The following is an 18,425-nucleotide window of genomic DNA, read 5'->3' as shown; positions in this document are numbered from 1 at the left end:
GTTTTTGCCAGAAGTTACCAGTCAAGCAAATATATACTAGACAGGTAACATGCTTGTAGCAGACATTATTTTGAAAAAATTTCTATTGATTTGGGTTGGAAACTTTACCTGAGAAAAAAACCATGCACAAAATACTGGAACTTGCCTGAACTACATTTTAGCACTTAATCTCATTGGAGAGAGCACATGTCTCAAAGTGCCACCAAAAAACACAGGTAGGATTACAAAACTTTTAAAATAGATTTTGTTTTTTAATCAGCTTCCAAGTCTGGGAGTCCAGAGGCTTTTACTAAAGCCCGGACAAACCTAAGTTATATTTAATATATGCACTCTCCCTAGATTATCCTATGAGCTGTGATACTGAGTTCTCCATAGCCCTAGGATTTGTTAATATACCATTTTGCCTTTCCACAGTGGCAGAACCAAGGGAGTGCACCCTGAACAAACCAATGTTTGGAGAATCTTTTACTGTATTCTTGTTTCTTTGAACAGTGTAAGGCAATAGTTCCAAAATAAGTTTTTGTGGTGGGTATGCATATATACCTGGAAAACAAATCTAAGCTCTAGTTTTAAACACTAAAAAGTTTTTTACTCCCAGTTTCTCAGAATAACAGTTTTCATATTGTGACACACAAAGTCACCACTGCCATGTGTGTGACATGGGGGTCACCACTCCCATGAAGTGAGACATACAAAGCCACCATCCCCATCTTTGTTTCTCTTAAGTATCATGACACTTGAAAAAATGATGAAACATTCAATGCATTTTTAAGTGAAAAAAAAAAATTAATGCAGTCCAAAATAGAATTGTTTCAATAAATGTATTTTAAATAAAATTAGAATTTTAGACACTTAAAAATACTTCACAAATTATCACAAACCATTTTTATTGCTATAAACACTACCTTAATAGTTTCAGTATGATCAAATACAACATATATATTTAAGATATACAGGACACAAATTGAATCACCTCTGATTTAGAAGAAGATTGCTGATGCAAGACAGCAGTAGAAGAAAAGGTAAGATAAAGAGAACCAATCAGACTACAATCGTGTAACAGAAAGTATTAACAAGAATAAACCCAAAAAAATGCTGTTACTAAGTTATGTGTTCCTCTTTACCTCAAGTAAGCAGTATCAAGTATTTAAGTACCAGCCAATGCTAACACAACCCTAAAAAGAGAATGCTGAAACACAGTAATGTTTACCAGCAGACAAGACTTCGCACACATAAAACTTCATATATGTGCTAGTAACAACTTCAGTCTCACTTAGAAAACAGTGACTTAGACTCAGCACAAATTGTGACACACCAAAGCGAACACAACTTTTCAAGGGCAAATCAAATTATATTCTTCCTGAAGCTAGTGACCTAAACATGGCCATAAAAAACTCAGCAGGGGCAGGATATACTGCCTCTGGCAGCCTGCTGCTTCTCAGAATTTTCTTATCATCTGCAGTTTGCATGCGTCCAAGATCGAACCTGCGGTCTGCTGGAAAGTTCTTAATTTAGTTTCAGTGTGCCATGTTAGTATTGCGAACTGCATGCTCTGAGAGAATAAAGGCACAAGAAACAATACTCCAAGTCTCATCTAGGTTACAAACCATACACCTTTGCACAATTTGATTTCCACTACTAAAAAAAAGAAAAGCAGTCTGTATAATAACAATGCAGTGTGCAGAGCAATGTGGACATTTTGGACCTGGCTGTGTTGGTTAGGATAACAGAAGAAACACTTTTAGTAAATTCAACATAAATTCCCATTCTGAGTTATATTGGTAGAACAAAAGCCCTTACCCCCTTCCTTCTTTTTTTCTCTTCTTGATACAAGATGATTAGCTCATTTTATTAAAAAAAATGGATCTAGTCTTTTTTCCAACAAAAGCTATTATCTGGTTTGGGTATTGTCAGTGCAGCTTCACTGGTAATTATCAAGTGTAGATAGAACCAAAACCTGGCATCTATAAAGAAAAAGTTTCAACAATATTGTGTTTATTTTGCTATAATAATCTTTGTAGTTTTACTATCAACACTAAGGACTTACTTCAACATATATAAGCTATATGTTTCTAAACAGCAGGTCAGGAAATGAAGATAGAGAATGAAAACAACTTTATAGATCATGAAAGATTACATCAGAGGTATTATTACATTAAATATAAAACATTTTATTACTGAGATGTTAACCAATGAATGTACATTATAAGAACAGGTAAATGGCAGTGAAAATGGTGAGAAAATGGTGCCAAAATTAAAAAAAAAAAAAGCCTGAACTGAAAACTCATTGTCAGAATAAACAATTATATTAAAACACAGTAGCCAAACATACACCACTACAAAATAAACCAGAAACTATTCAAACAACTCATAAAAAGAAAACAGATTATCTGACCCTTCGGGATCTTTGATTCCGCAAAGACTCACACACAATATTGAGTAATTTAATCTGTAATTTAATTTAATTTAATCTGAGCAGAACTCAGAAGTGCCCCTAACCAATATGAGCAGGATTAAACCCACTCCAGTGGGAAGAAAAGATGGGAATTAAAAATAGGTTTAAGAAAATAGGTGCCAAATGTGTAAGTCTTTGATTTTAGACTTCTTAAAAGCTTTAGAAGAAAGAAATAAAAAAGAGTAAGTACTAAATTTAAAGAACTTTACCTTCAGCATGCTGTTCGCCAGCTTCACTAAAAACTCTATGTCTGAAATTGCCTAGAACAAGGAAAAACTGAAAAAAGTCTAACTACTTTGACAGAGACTAGTTTTAGTGAGAAAAACGGAAAATCTGAATAGAGCTATCAACTTCAACTACTTGACCGAAACAATCAGGAAGTACTGACAGCGAAGTCTTTGTGCAACAAAGTTACTAATGGTAATTTAGGACAAGAATGAAATTTACTCAGTGACTCAAATTATGCTTACACCAGAGTCACACACAGACATTGATCTTAATGACAGAATTTTTAAACAAAACATGATGCTGCTGAAAAGCATACAGTCTTATTATATTGGTTCTTTACAGCATGGAGATACACTGTCACTTTGTCAGCTTCACTTATATCTTATCAAATATCTTAAAAAATTACGGCCTGTTTTGCAGGAATTCAACAGTCAAGGAATTACCAAGGAAAATTGGGAAGCACTGTAGCATAATCTCCCTGTATTCTCAAGAGCAACCAGTAGCTTTGTTGTTGATACAGAAGTATAAATATTTCCACTACATATTCCTTTATAAAAAGGTAGTGAAAATTACGCTGTTTAATTTCAAATACTTGCCTTAACCTGTAATATTTCACATACCATGCTGCCAACATTCCCACTACATAGCATACTATAACAGGAACAAATAGTTCAATACTGTTTGTCAGCACAAGCTCAAGCAAGGCTGGTTAAGATTAGTTACAATGAAAAGGAAGAATAACAGGAAGTAAGTTTATCCACGATGAGAATGTATAAAAAATTTTCATTTGTCAGGATTCCACAATCTCTGAACTGGGAAAAAGATGGCTTCAAAACATGTAATAAAGGTGACTACTTGTTTTAACACTTTGGTTTGCTTTGGAATATTTTCTATCAGAAGCCACAAGTAACATCTAAACTGCTTAAAAGATTTGCAGTGTGCCTCTTTGGCTCTATCACTGTTGCTCTCAGCTTTCACAATCCACTTGCAGCATGTGCTCTGCATGGTCATTTCTTAGGTAGTTTTAAGATGTTCAGTACATAGCCTGCAACAATATGGAGTACAACACATATGGAGAATTAGCTTCTCCAACAGTCCTTTTATTGCAAAACTAAAAAGTTCAAACTGAATAAATATTTGAAGAGTCCAGCAACTTACCATCTCCAAAACCAAATAAGTTAAATAAGTCCTAGATTTCTGGACTGTCTCCTGCAAATTATTAAAAGCATATTTGTAGGACAGTCCTGCATTATATGGAAGCTACTCCATGAGAACACAGCAGCACCAGAGTTAGACCCCCTTCACTCAACACTCTTTAAAAATTATTACTTCCCACATTTAACAGCTTTTATATATACCTACATACACATCTACTTATGCAAGAATTCCATGCATAAATGAAATTGGTCTCAATGACAACACTTTTAAAATATAATGCAATGCTGTTTAAAAACCTCACATAATTAAACAGAAGAAAAACAAGGAGATATGTTTTCAGTAGGATATCTGCTGCATAATGGATGCTTTCCTTGCTAGGAGATGCATACTGAAAATTGAAGTTTAACACATGTTGTCCAAGGAATCAGGACTACAAGACAATCTAGTTAGAAAAATACTCATCTAATAAAAAAATTGAGTTTTCTAAAAACTTTTGTATCTTAGATATTTTCGACAGTGAAGACTACAATATATAAAAAAAAAGTATTAAAAAAGTAATTCTTTGTTCTTGACTCAGGAAAAAAGGTTGTCCTCAAGAATAAAGGTTGTCCTTAAGAATAAAGGCTGCTATTTATCTGCTTGTAGCTCAGCCTGTTTAATCACTGTTAAGAGATAAGACATCAAAGCATACAAAGTGTTGAATACTTCCAAAAATTCTTAGCTATAAGTAGATGAATGGCGCTGCAAGCATAGACTGACCTCTTCCCCCATCACACCTAAACCCTCTGGCCTACAAAGCATTTAGGTCTTCCAGATTTGAAATAAAAAACCAACTCTAACTGACAGTAACTTCTTATCTGAAGAAAGAACAGGAAAAAAGTCACTGCCTCCATGAAAAGGATGAAGTTGGGAAACCGTGTACAAAGATTATTTTATAAACAATAACGATCTGTCTTTGAGCACCCTACTAAGTGTGCCCTGATGCTCCAAGGCAAACCACATCTTAGCATCCAGGGCACCCATTTTGGACATAGTAAGAAGAAACCATTCTGTGTGATGCATTTCAGACAAAGTATGAACTACGGAAGTACCACTTCCGTGAAACAGATATAATTTTTGTAAGAGACAAAAACGTGCATGACTGTTGAACAGCACCTGACGTGCACACCGGGCACCGTGGAAGTTTGCCCCCAAAGTTACCAGCAAGACCCGGAGCTCACCACAGGCCGTGTGTCTGTGCAAAGCACACAGGTCCATCGCTCTGCACCACCAGGCTGTCAAGGGGAGAGGGCAAACACTCCGTGCTAAGGCAAACCCTGCCTTCTCCCGCTGCGGAGAAGGGCGGAATCGCTGTCGATGAGGCGAGGCTGCTCAGCCCAAGTGACACGCTGCTGATGCCAAGGGGGCCGGGGACGCGCATTACCTGCCGGGCACCGGGGCCAGGAGGGCTCCCACAGCCACGTCTCGCCTCACGACGGGGTCTGAACACCGCGGACCCCGACCCGTCCGGGGGCCGCCGACAGCCGCCCCTGCGCCCCGGCTCCCCGCGCTGCCGCCCAGCCCTGCCCGCCGCCGGGAGCGGGGATGCTGCTGCCTTACCTGAGCCAGGACCGCGGGGAACACGCGCGGCCGCCCGCTGTAACACGCCGCCAGGCAGCCTCCCCCGACCAGAGCAGCGGCGGCGGCGGCGGCTCCCCATGCGGGCGGGCGGCGCTGGCTGCGCGGGGGCCTCATCCCGGCGAGCCGCCCCCGCAGCGGGGCTCGGGCGGCCGCCGCCACCGCCGCTCTCCACGCCGCCGACATCTTCCCGGAAAGCGGCGCGGCGGCGGCGTGGCGCATGCGCAGTGCCGGGCCCGAGGCCGCGGGGCGGGGGCAGCTCCGGCCCGGTCCCGCCAGGATCGCGCTGGCCCCGCTCCGCTGTCGGGAGCGATGGCATCCGCACTGCCAGAGGGACGGAGCTGGCAGAGAGGTAACCCGAAAGGAGGGTGTAGCCCGGCGGGGGTTGGCCTCTTCTCCCAGGCAACAAGCGACAGGACGAGAGGACACAGTCTCAAGCTGCGCCAGGGGAGGCTTAGGCTGGGCATTAGGAGGAATTCCTGCACAGCAAGGGTAGTTGGACATTGCGATGGGCTGCCCAGGGAGGTGGTGGAGTCAGCGTCCCTGGACGTGTTTAAGGAAAAACTAGACGTGGCACTCAGTGCCGTGGTCTGGTTGACATGGCTGTGTGATGTGCCACAGGTTGGATTCGATGATCTCGGAAGTCTTTTCCAAGCCAATTGATGCCCTGTTTCTGCAACGCTGGCGGAGTGCGCCCGCTGCCTCCGTCAGGGACCAGGGAGCCCCCCCAGGTGAGGGCAGGCGGCAGGGCCCCCTTCCAGGATTCCGCTGGGAGACAGGCGGGTTCCTGGTGGGGCGGGAAGGCAGGCAGGGCAGGGCAGGGCCCGGCAGGGCAGGGGCAGGGTTGTGTCAGGGGACAGGGCACGGAAGGCCTGGCCTGTGCGGTAGGGAGTGAGAAGTGGCGACGCTTGCAGCGGTCCTGCGGCCCAGGGGTGCCCCCGCCACCCCCGGGTGTCTGTCACAGGGCGCGGCTTCACCTCGTTCCTTGATGGGACTGTGCTCCCAGAGCAGGCTCCCGCTGCTGAGTACATGAGGAACAGTGGGACACGAGTCGGGTTCGGGGTCCTGCGGGGTACTGAGCAGGGCAGGTTAGGTGAGCAAGGCAGGTTAAAGTGAGTTTCCACAAGCGAGACTGGCCCGGCGCTGATGATCTCCTAGGAGTTGATGGCCCATATGGATGTGTTGCTCAGTGTGTGATCCAGATCAGAAACAACAAAAGCATGAGCAAGTTTAGAATATCCTTTTCAAGGGCAGAGTAGAGTTTCTCATGAAATACAGATGACAGAAGATGTGCTTACAGAAATTGTCGTGGCAGAGGTGTTAATTGAGAAGCATTACAGAATGACTTCTTTGGTAGTAACACTTGTGCCAAAAGACTACTACTCACCGTGAATGCTTCAGAGTGCTTTTTTTCCCCCCCTCACTGCCATAGTTTTAACAAAACTATGTAGGTCTTGGTTGGTTACACTTAAACATTAGTTAGTTGATCACATTCGAAAATTGGGCCATCTGGAAATTAATGATAAGGTCATATGAAGTAAAATGGAGCATGAGTTAAATGTCATTTTTATGTTGGCAGTACCAGTGTCCATGTTATGAGAGTAGTTCACCTGGCAATTCCACGCGCATGTGGAGAAAGACTGCTGAGAGAACAGCTGCATGCAATTTTCTATTACTTTGGTCTTTGGTTGAGTGCCTTCAGAAAGTACTCAGTCTTTTTTATCAAACTGTGTCTTCCTTCTCTTTCTGATATGACAGCCAGTACTGTGTTGTCAGCATTACAGATGTTCTGGTACAGGCTCTGAAACACGGAACAGTTTCAAAACAGGGCTTTTTTGCCCTCCATTCACTGACAAAAGGTGATCATCCATCAGTGCCACCAAAGTAATTTCATTTCACTCTCCTTCCCTGACCTGAATTCCAAGTCATTAATTCAGTTTCATAGAACATAATTTCAGTCATTTTACTAATGGCATCTCAGAATTTATGCAGTTTTCTTTTAGTTGTTCAGTGGGTGTCATTCTGTGAGGTGTTTAAGATATCTTCAGGAATCTCAGGACCCAAGTCCTTAGCAGGATACAAACTCTTCAAAAACAGTTTCTCTGGGGAGCACAAATGACTGCTCATTGCAAAATCACCCAGTGATTTACCCTGCTACTTGCAGGGTAAATGGTTTCCATCTCTACGTGCTAATATACATTGCAAAAGCTTTTTCCTATTCCCAGAGACCTAGAAACTACCTCATATGGGAAAAGCCTTTTTAATCCCAATATAAAACATAGGAGCAAAATCTGTCAGTTGTTATACTCAAACACAGTGTAAAATCCCACTTTTTCTGTATGCCTATTTCTGTTTCCCTCTAGACAGACAAAATATTTTCCATCCATCCCAATCTTATAGTTTGATACATAGTATTTGTGCCAGCACCTTAAAAGTACTTTGCTTTCTGTGTCAGCCAATAGCAAGCATTTCATGAGTGCTGGCAACATCTTAGAAATGTCTTATAAAGGATGGCTGAGAGATTTGATTTCTGAATGCCAGATCCCTTGATGTCGAACACACGACCACAGCTTAGGCAAGGAGGTTTAATTCATTGTTCTGACAGGCATTCTCAGTTTTTCTTTAAGTAAAAACAAATAAGTAGGTCATTTGTCTTTCCTCAGATGACATTCCTGCCTGGAACAGATACAACTGCAGTGTGAATGGAGAGCTATCCTCATATGGCTGCAAGCACGCAATGCTGATGGGCGAGTTAAGTGTCCTTAGCCACCCCTTCTCTCTCTGCAGTAAATTCACCTCTTGGGCACAAGGGTCCCGGAGTATGAAGCTGCTGTTGTGCTAGTGCTGCTCCCAGCTGTGCTGCTGTCACTGTGCTGCTACAGTTGTGAGTGCTAGAACACACGCCTTAAACAGCTAGAATACTCTTGGTGAGTCAGACATAGTTCTGTTGCACCCCATGCAGTATCACTGCAGGGGAGTTTATGACAGAAAGCAAAGATCTCTGTGGTCTGTAGAAATGACGCTGACAGTCTGATAAATGCAATACAAGTTTCACCAGACAAATTGAGTTATGTGGTGACAAATGTCATCAGCTACTGTATACTGCAGCACTAAAATGTTACCTCCCTTTGCCATCCTGCTCAGTTTGCTCTTCCTTGCTCTTGTAGAAATCAGAAATCATTACATTTAGCAAGATGTCTACCTGCTTTTTTAAAAAATGTTTTCTGTGTACTTTCCGTCTCTAGACTTTGTACTAGGGGTGTCTGCATTGCTGAAAATTGGAAAAAGCAAATGAAAATACTAATAAAATGTTTTCTGAAATGTTTAAAATGTAAATTTTCTTCAAGATTCAATGTCCCACTGAATAGTTATGTAACAATGCTTAAATGCAGTCTTTTCTTAGTCTTTCATTAGGCATAATGAATATAATGTAAAGTCACATCAAAAGATAGTAACATACTACTGTGAGACAAAAGCCTTGTGAGTCTTGTCATTCATAGGAAATCATGTTTGGCAGAAACATATTTCTTTTAAGTTTCATTACAAAGTAAAAAAAAAATAAAATTAAAATGCCGAGTAAACAGACGTCTCATCGTGTCTGAAGGTCCACTTCCACATCTCTGTGTCTTTTAAGAGTGTTAGGCCAGGTTCCAAGAGGGATTCACTTTCTACTAGAACTCCAATCCCTGCAAGAGCATTAGGCTTACTGCCAGCATTCATTTAGTCTCAGAACAGCTTAAATTAACTCCTGTTACATTCTGTCTAAACCCTTTCTTACAGAGTAAGAGTTGAGAGCTGAGTTCAGTCAGTTAGTCTGAAGGCCACCCATGATGCTTGTCAGTCTTCCCGGACTTCAAATGCTGCATGAACTGGATTGGGGAAGGCAGTGATCAGCCGTTTGTAAGTTGACGGGGGAAGCTGGCAAGCCATCTTTTGTATACGTGTCCCCATTTCACAAGAAATAGCGTGGGGGTTGCTCTGACTTACTTAACATAAGTACATATGACAGTAAGCTCCAACCAAATGTGAGATTACAGTAGGCTGTGCAGTGTTCTAACAGTATTTTGATACTTTCCTGGAAGAGGTGAACAGACAAGCTAATCAAAAGACAGCAAATATCACTGCTTGGTTTTGTAAGTCAAGAATTGAATTTTAAGATGATATTTTGCCCAATGTCAGACAGAAGATTGAAATGGAAGGTCTCACAAAGCCAGACCTCCTTTAACCCCTTCAAACTTATATGATCTCTTAAGAATATCACTTCTGTTTTACTTTAGCAAACATGTTTGCTGTGATTAAAGGCAAACACTCTGAAGCAGGTAAGGATGTAAGCACAGGAAGACAAGTTTTCCAAAATGCGATAGCACAAAATATTCTTAGCACACTTAGAAAAGTACAGGGTAATTGGACAGAACTGGACAGTTATTAAAGTTGGCCAGCTGATACCTTGGTCTCTATCCAGATGCTCAAAAGTCCTTTACCAAGGTCTTCATGGTGAAGGCTAGAAGTTGACTTCAGGGATTTCCAAAGCTGCTTTGTATGACTGTTATTCATAGAATAGTTAGAACCTTTCAAGGTCATCCAGTCCACCTCCCTCCAATGAGGAGGAACATCTTCAGCTAGGTCAGGCTGCTCAGAGCTCTGTTCAACCTTGACCATTTTCATAATTTGCATCCATCCCTCCTCTACAAGAAAAACAAGCAAGCAAAAACAACAAAAAGAGGAGAGATTAGTTTCAAGGAATCTGAATTACCTTCCTCAGGTGAAGAATCTTTTAAGCTGTTAGTTTACAAAAAGTCCAGTCGTTTTGTATGTTTTGGAGATGATGGAAATGGAACTAATTACAGTCAACATTCATCCACTAGTAAAACTGAAAATAAATGTGAGCATTTTGTGGCTAGATAACACTATTCAGCTCATAAATAAGAGTTCACAGCAATTTTTGCAGTTAGGAGCTACACTATAAATATAACTTCAAATATTTTCAACTTGCTAAAGTTACTAGAAAGCTTATCATGATAGAGTCCATTTAAAAGGAAAAGAGTTAAAATTTATCTAAGATATGTGTCCCCAAATACTTCTCATAGCATTCATTTATATTGACCTTTCTAACACACTGTTTTCCCACACTCTTTGTATGTAGTTAGCTGAAAAACATTGCTGGCATATGTAACAAGTTCCCTCAAGCTTCAGAATTACTTTTTTGAAGTTAAGTTCAAAATCAGAGAAAAAAGTTTAAAGCAAAATTCTTACTTAAAAAAAAATAAATTATCTGAGAATGGAAGATAGGAGTAATGGAATTGGAATGATTTTAAAATGCGGTTTCTAAGTTGGCAGTGACTTTTTTGTGATAAATATTTGTTTTATTGAAGAAATGGTACACTGTAATGTGAATACAAAAGGCAGATCAAAACTGATACACTTTTGTGAAGGAATAGCCATTTCTTAAATTTGAAAAGTATATTTGCTATTACTTTCCAGGTAAGGCTGTAGGTCTCAATTCGGTGACAAGTTTCATATATTATGCCTAATTTTAAGCATTTTGAAAAATTCTGTGGTCTGAAGCAAGACTGCTTTGACTACATAAAATTAGCTGTACACATAAATCTTTGAAGTCTGGGGACTTTCTTGCTATTAGATGAGAGATGTAGTTCAACTTCTGTTTTATCTTTTAATGATAAGATCCCATGACACTTTTGCAACAATAGTAGAGGTCCCCTGAAAACACTTTAAGTAATGGAATTACATTATGTGCTTTAGCGGTTATATTTTCCTCATGTTTCCAGCTGAGTAAATTATCTTTCATTTTTCTTCCTTTGCAAACATTCTTCTGCAGTGCTGCTAGCAGTGATTAAAAGGAGACCCATATCCAAAATGGTTCCTATTATTTTGACCTTTAACCTGTATTTTTATATACATAAAAATATATGCACATTTATACATGTAATTTGCCTATAATATATTGATCATAGGATATCCTGAAATCTTATTACTGGTGCTTCCTATATAGAATTGTGTTGCTGAGACCTTGCTATATTTCAGGGAGTGTTTCTTCTCTTTCCTTTCATTCTCTGAAATCAGTGTGAGCATTGCAATCAATTTTAATTATACCAGTATTTCGCCCTGAATTTTATAGGAAGAGTTGGCAGCAATAACTATAGTTAAGATTGCCTAAGACTTTGTGCTGTATAGATTCTGTACTTAAAAAGAGTGGGGTAGAAATTGTGTGTAAGGGTACAATAAAACATGTCAAGATTAGCAAAGTTAATTTTATCTGTGTTACTTGAAAAACCAGAAGGATTTATTAGGGACTCTGACTATATTTTTAAGTGCAATGTGACTGAGACTGATATAATTTAAAATAATTATTACTATGTAGTTCAAGAAATACTATAAAGGTGGCAAGGCATTACTTCACAGTATTACCAAAGACACAATTATAAAATTATCAGTATTGTAACCTGTAAAATATTTTTAAAATATATGTTTTCTGGAAATGTTGAAGTAGAAGAAGCATCATATATTTATTTCTTGTTTCTTTTCCCAGACTGCAGTCTAAAGCAACTATTAATAACATGTTGCACTGCTACTGTGATTTGTTAATGAAAGTTACTTTAATTATCGCATCCTTAATACTACTGAAGATGGTGAAGTATATATAATTATTTCTGTGAAAAAGAAAGGAATAATAAAACTCTAAATTACTGTTTTCTCTAATGTATTCCATTATTTCAAACAGTGTTTTCTTCTTTTGCTTGGAATACTATTTATAAGTGTATTGTGTATTCTGGAAAATCTGAATTGCATGTGTCCGAGAAGGTATAAGCTATACCAAGAGCAAAACTGGGATACACAGACCGTCTTACAAGATTTAGGGAATTTCCTGCTCACATGGCATTTATATTGTTTATGGGCCTCATGTTCCTGCAGCTTAGGTGTAGACTCCTGTGGCTGGTCTATAATGGAGAGATTTAGTTGAAGTAGTCCAGAGGATCCACAGCACATCAGCCATAACTTAATTTCTGAGAAACAGAGGAGTCTGGTGGAACTAAAGCATTCACAAGGAGGTTTCTGTGAAAGGGCAGAGGTGTGTAAGACATGGGTAAGGTTCATCCCACTAAAAAGAAATGTCTACATATAGGTGTCTGTATCTGAATTTATCTCCTTATGCTCTTATTAATAGGGTAAGTATTCATCTCATCATTGTCTCATCCCAAGATAAATGTTGAAGTGGCTCAGTTGAATCTCAAGCAAAGAAATACCTATTATTGGTCTTTCTGACTGTAAGGGGAACAGAGATGACTTTTGTGCAGTTGTAAATGTCTACACTTTTCTTTACTGTGTCTAGTTGCTGCAGAGATTGTTGGAAAGGAACTCTTGCAAATCTGGATATCAAACTTGCTGGGCACATATGCTGTCAGAGTTGGCAACAAAGGAGATAATCACACAGGGTTTGATTATGGATTCCACCCTGATGACAGATGAAAGCAGGGACATGTTACTTCAAGGTGCATCTGTGGGAAGAATGTTGCATGGGAGAAGTTGTGATATCCTCACTCTCTCCCTGTGTACTAACTTGTTACTAGGCTTATGAACATCTGTATTTGGGAGCACTGGAATTTATGTCTTTTTTGTGTCTTGACTTACATGAAAAATATATATATATCCTGTCAGTCCAGACATTACTGCTGTCATCTGCTGCAGAGAGAGCTTGAAGGGAGCTCAAAGGTAGATTATCCAATGTTCCAGAGGATACTTGCCTACTTGCCTGTGGTAGTGGAAGGCATTTAGGAGTGCTCAGCATACCATGCTAGGTTGCCCCCGAGTTTAGGTGGGAGGGATTCTTCGAGAAGGGAGGGGGGTGACTGATGACAGCAAATTATTGGTTGTTCTCCACAGCAGCACGAGAAACTGCCATTTTCACTCAGAGGACCTTAGGTCAGTCATGAGCCTCCCACTCCATAAGCCCTGAGAGCCTCCAGGAAGCTGACACCAGTGAAGCACTGAGGACCAGAAGAGCCTGTGGGTAATCTGCTGGAAACCAGGGACTATCCATGGTGTGACCTTACCCCAACTCTACCCACGATAGTGGTCTGTCAGTGCTGATAACATCTCAGCACCCAAAGAGCCCACTGCTCTGTTCAGACCTGGATGGACGAAGTGCAAGGCAAGTTTGAGGGATAAATATTGCATTACTATAATGAATAAATTGTAGGCTAGCAGTTCGAAATTAAAAGATTTAAATCTAGGATCTAAATGATGTAACATCCATGGAATCCCTTTTGTCTTCTCCTTTTAGTGTACTTTCCTCCTCAATCTCTTTTTATATAATCTCTGGTTTATTATATGTAATACTGGTGTATTCAGCAGCTAAGTTTGCTTGCTGATCACCAAAAACTCAGCTGCCACTAGTAGTTGGGATGGTACCAGAATCCCTGCAGGGAGAGCAACAGGGGATTCTGCTGCTCTGAAAGGTCAGGGTACCGTATGAAGAACAGCATCCATGGAGAGTCACTAGAGTCTGATTACCTTGTTTTTTGTACCATGGAACACATTAGGCTGGAATTGTCTAAGATCTTAAAACAAGGCAGTGACAGAGCTGGAAATAATCTGAAAAAACCTGGAGGCAGGTGATATTTGTAACATATTTTCTGCAAATACTTCTTTATTTGGACAGTTTTTGATTGATTATTGCAAATTTTAAAAAATAAAATAAAAATTTCTGCATTACCACATTTTTGGTGTCCACATTTGATTTTAAATCCAAGGAGATCTGTCAGTCTGATGCTATGACTCTTCACTTTCTTATGTAGTTTTTAAATTTTCCTAGCTATAGCTCCTAATTTGTTGTAGCTTACATTCTGAAGAGATAAGACAGACTATAGTCCAATAAAAGCAAGTAATAAGATGTAAAAATGTCTAAAAAATTAACTAGAAAAAATGTCTAAAGCATGGTGGGAACTACTACCATTAACTTCATGCCTTATTTAGTGCACCTTATTATAATTCCTTTGTATATAATGATACAAGTTTAAAATCCCTTGTATTCCCTAAGACTGAGACAATCTCTTAAGATCTTGAGATGCTTGGAGTAATTAGCAAAACTTCCAGATTTCAGTCCAGAACTTAGCTTTTGTACTTCTACATATACTTGATGGCCTAAAACTTAATTTGCCTTATTCATCATCTTTGTCTCCTACCCTTAAAAATTGTTTAGCAAGAACAAATAGTGAATGTTCTACAGAAATGGGTTTAAAGTCATCTGTCCTGTCTTCTCCTGTGCATCCTGGAGTTACAGTACTGATAGTGTATAAAACACAACTCTATTGTAATAGAGGTTATAGATAATACTGTGTGTTAGGCTTGTGGATACAAAGTGAGGTTTATATTGTCCTCTAGCAAATCAGAGAATGGTAAGATGTTTACTCAAAAGAGGTGCCTTGTCTCGTTTTTCCATACCTGATCTTACAACAGCAGTTATGAGACTAAAAATTACTGCTGTGGTTTTACACAAAAACAGAAATTCTGCAAGAGCAAATTTAATGGAATTTTGACCACTTTGTAGTCTTTGGAATCTACATTTTCCCCACCACTCAAATGATTTAAAATTATAAGTAGTTTTGCAAAGCTGTTAACATTATTTTCTTAGCTCACCCAAAGTTTTTGCAAGACTTATTATCTATGATGAATCACATCTTTTATTCATATAGTTATAAAAGCATTAAAGCTGTCAGGTATAATTTGCTGCTTTTTCTCCTTTTAGATTCAGCATGGTTTATGAAAATAAGCTAATTTAATAACTAGGGAATCTAAGTTATAATCAAATTTATTATATTTACCAGACTTGAATTTCAGATGGGATAACATTAAAAATGTGCTTGAAGAGGAAGGAGCAGAATTGCCAGTGGGCATTGAATTAGCAACATGAAAAATACCTAAGAATGTTGTGATCAAGAGTGTTATGGTGATGAGAGGAGGAAGAGGAATTTTGTTTGTCTTTGTCTGTAGTTTTTACATGTCACTAACTTAAATGAAGGTTAGAACCTCAGGCCAAAGCTTCAATTCAGGGGGAAGAGTGTTCTCTTTTTAGATTTTTCAGTGACTTACAGTGTGCCTTTATAAGGTAGCACTGCAACTCTGCCTACAAATCTCTAAATTTCTGTTAGAAAGAACATGTTGCTGTTTATGTGCATATGTGAGCACTTGCCACTGTACACAGCATACCAGAAATAATCTCGTGAGTTCTGCATCCACTGAATTTCTGATGAATTCTGGATTAAATTTGTGCTTGGAAGGCTTCTGGATCAAGGTTTCATGTCAGGAAGTGCTGAATAAAAGGTCTGTTCAAAACCAATCCAACAGATACACAAAAAATTTTTCTTTTCCTTTTCTTGTAGCTCATGTCAGTCTCCTCTGAGTCTTGGTACCCCAACCCTCTTAACCCAGTTTGTGGCACAGATGTTGTCTTATTTATCAATGTATGTTAAGACAGCCTGTTATTTTGGGATTACATAAATTGCGTTTGTATTGTGGAGCTTTTTAATTCCTACAGGTACTGCCTTTTGTGTATGCAATTTAAACTCAAGCAGTTTTTGTTTTTCCCAGGGACTTCTACAGACTTTCAGATATTTAAAAGCTGAAGTTACTTTTCTTTTTGGTTCATCATCTATTAAAGACTGCTGGCTGTACTAAAACTGGCAAAAGAGTTAAACAAGGATAAAAAAGAAGTGTTCCAGAGAACCAGTGTATCGTAGAGTATTCCTCTCCTGAAGGGACATTGCCATTTAGAAATCACAGAGAATAATGGTCACACAAATGCAAAGAAAAACAATTTTAAAAAAGGCCTGAAATTTTGCTTAATATTGACAAGCTCAATTAAAGGAAGAGCTTGAAGTTTGAGAACTTCTAGTGACCACTTTGTGCAAAGGGGATTGTCTCTGTGTGGATGTGGTGCATCATTGACAGGACGCAGTAAGTCAGCTGTTCATCTGGCTCTGCTGTAGCTCTAACCCTCCACAGCTGAGAATGCTCATGTCACAAGTGGGAGAAGGCTATTAGCCCCTGGCATTTCAGAAGATGTCTGCACAATGAAGATGTCTCTACCATGCAGAGCTCTTGGTGCTGAAGGTAGTTTTGTCAAAGAGGTTATGGCATAGGGTCCATAGCTGTTATGAAGAGACAGGGTCTCACTCTAGAATACCACATTCTTTTAGTCTCTGTTTTACAGATACAGGTCTTTGAGGAGACTCATAGTTTGAGGATGACAAATTTAGGAAAAAAAGTTGAAGAGAATCTTATTGTTACAGACGAAGAACTAAATGAACTTTTAGTAGAAAGGTAGGAACACGATGAAATGTCAAATTTGCACACTGCAAAATCTCTGGGTATTATTCTTAAGAGCAAAATGCTAGAATTTTGTGCTAAATGCTCAGTGATTCAGAGCTTGAGGACAGAGTACATGAGTAAGTATTTCTTGCTTTAGTCATCAAACAGCCACATTAAAGCATGACTAAGAAGAAAGGCAAGGCAGCAGTGAAATGTGGAGCTGATGAGATATCTCCATACTGAGAGCAGAACTGGAGATGAGATCAAAAGATGATTGAATTGAGTTGATTGCACCTTGCTTAAAAAGTAAAGAAGCAGGGAAGGGTAAGAACCTTTCAATAATTATAAGTAATCAGAGGGAGAAAACAAACGCCAGAAGACAAGATGTAAAAACAGCTCACATGACGCTGTAATCTCATAGTTTATGCTGTCAGCAAAAAGAGATTGGATGAGTTTCTGCAGACTCAACAGTAATTGCCATGCAGCAGCAGTCAGTATTATTGAAATGCTGGAACTGATGGCAACCAACTAGGCTGTCGTGACTGGGAGCAGACATCCTCCGAAGAGCATGAGACAGCATTCTGCAGCATGAGAAGTCCTTGCCTGTCAGTCTAAACTAGTGGATTGTTGGGTGGACTGGGACCTGTATCTCTCATGAGATAGGAATTTTGCCTTTTTCTTCTTTAGTGTCTGTAAATACTCAGTTTGGTTCTCAGTGAGGATGGAAGAGTCTTCTTTTTTGTAAATGCAGCCTAATGGATATTTTCAGCAGTTACATGTATTCTAAATATCAGCATTAGGAGGAGCAAAGGTGCTTGCATTTGTGAATATATTCAAGAAGGAGTACAATGTCAGGAGCTTTTCCTCTCCAGCTCAGCGTGAATTAGTGCTTTGTAATGTTCTGGCCATAACTGACCTTGAGTTGAGCTGTTTATATTTCCCTTTGAACAGCTCATGCAGTTCTATATCATCAAGCAGTTGAAACTGGAACCACTTGTGTGAATCTTGCCTCAGGAGGTTTGAGGTTGCTGCTAAATGTTTTTGGCCAGTGGACAGAATTTGGATGTGCATTTGTAGCCTCACAAGGGTGGCTGAAGTCTTGAGGGTCATAGCAGCTGCAGTTAGCCGTAAGTCCCTGAACACACACTAGCTTTGAGCTGTATGCCTGTGCTGCCCACCTAAAAAGTGTAGGGAAGGAGTCAGACTGATCTGTGTTTAATGGGAAAAGGAGTAAAGGCTGTGATCTCTGCTCTTAAATGCTCTTTAAAGATGTAAAAAGTATATAATTTTACCTTCTACTTGGGAATAGCTTATCTAAGGACTACTCTTGAAAGGAATTTCTGGGAAGGCCAGTTACAGGCAGGATTTAGTATTACCTTTGAAATGTTCTTTGTTTCATGGTGTATATTGCATGCACCAGCTTTTCTTCTCAGTTTGCTTGAGAATCATGTGAATAAAAAGGTACCATGAATTAGGAAGTACTGTGCTTATTAGACTTCTTGGAAGCTTATGTCTGTTCTCCATAACCTGGCAGGATTTACCCCTGTGTTACCCAAATACTCTAAAGCAAAGATCATAGCTGTATATCCATGAAATAGGAAATCTTTAGTGATGTCTGTGTATCCTATGAAATAGGAAACCT

At 39.6% G+C, this 18,425-nt stretch overlaps 1 protein-coding gene across 1 annotated transcript in view; it reads right to left on the bottom strand.

Moving 5' to 3' along the window:
- MICU2 (mitochondrial calcium uptake 2) overlaps nt 1-5,695 on the bottom strand; it is a 136,549-nt gene extending 130,854 nt beyond the window's left edge. Inside the window, exon 1 of the mRNA XM_086881873.1 lies at nt 5,441-5,695. Coding sequence (XP_086737999.1) covers nt 5,441-5,680 — 240 coding nt within the window. The 5' untranslated portion in view covers nt 5,681-5,695. The remainder of the gene's footprint in view (nt 1-5,440) is intronic.
- Nucleotides 5,696-18,425: the final 12,730 nt, after the last annotated feature.

The sequence above is a fragment of the Cyanistes caeruleus genome, chromosome 3 (assembly GCF_971803275.1).
Source record: "Cyanistes caeruleus chromosome 3, bCyaCae1.hap1.1, whole genome shotgun sequence".
Classification (NCBI taxonomy): Eukaryota; Metazoa; Chordata; class Aves; order Passeriformes; family Paridae; genus Cyanistes; species Cyanistes caeruleus.
The sequence above is the reverse complement of the archived record's forward strand: the minus strand, read 5'-3'. Positions and strand labels throughout refer to the sequence as shown.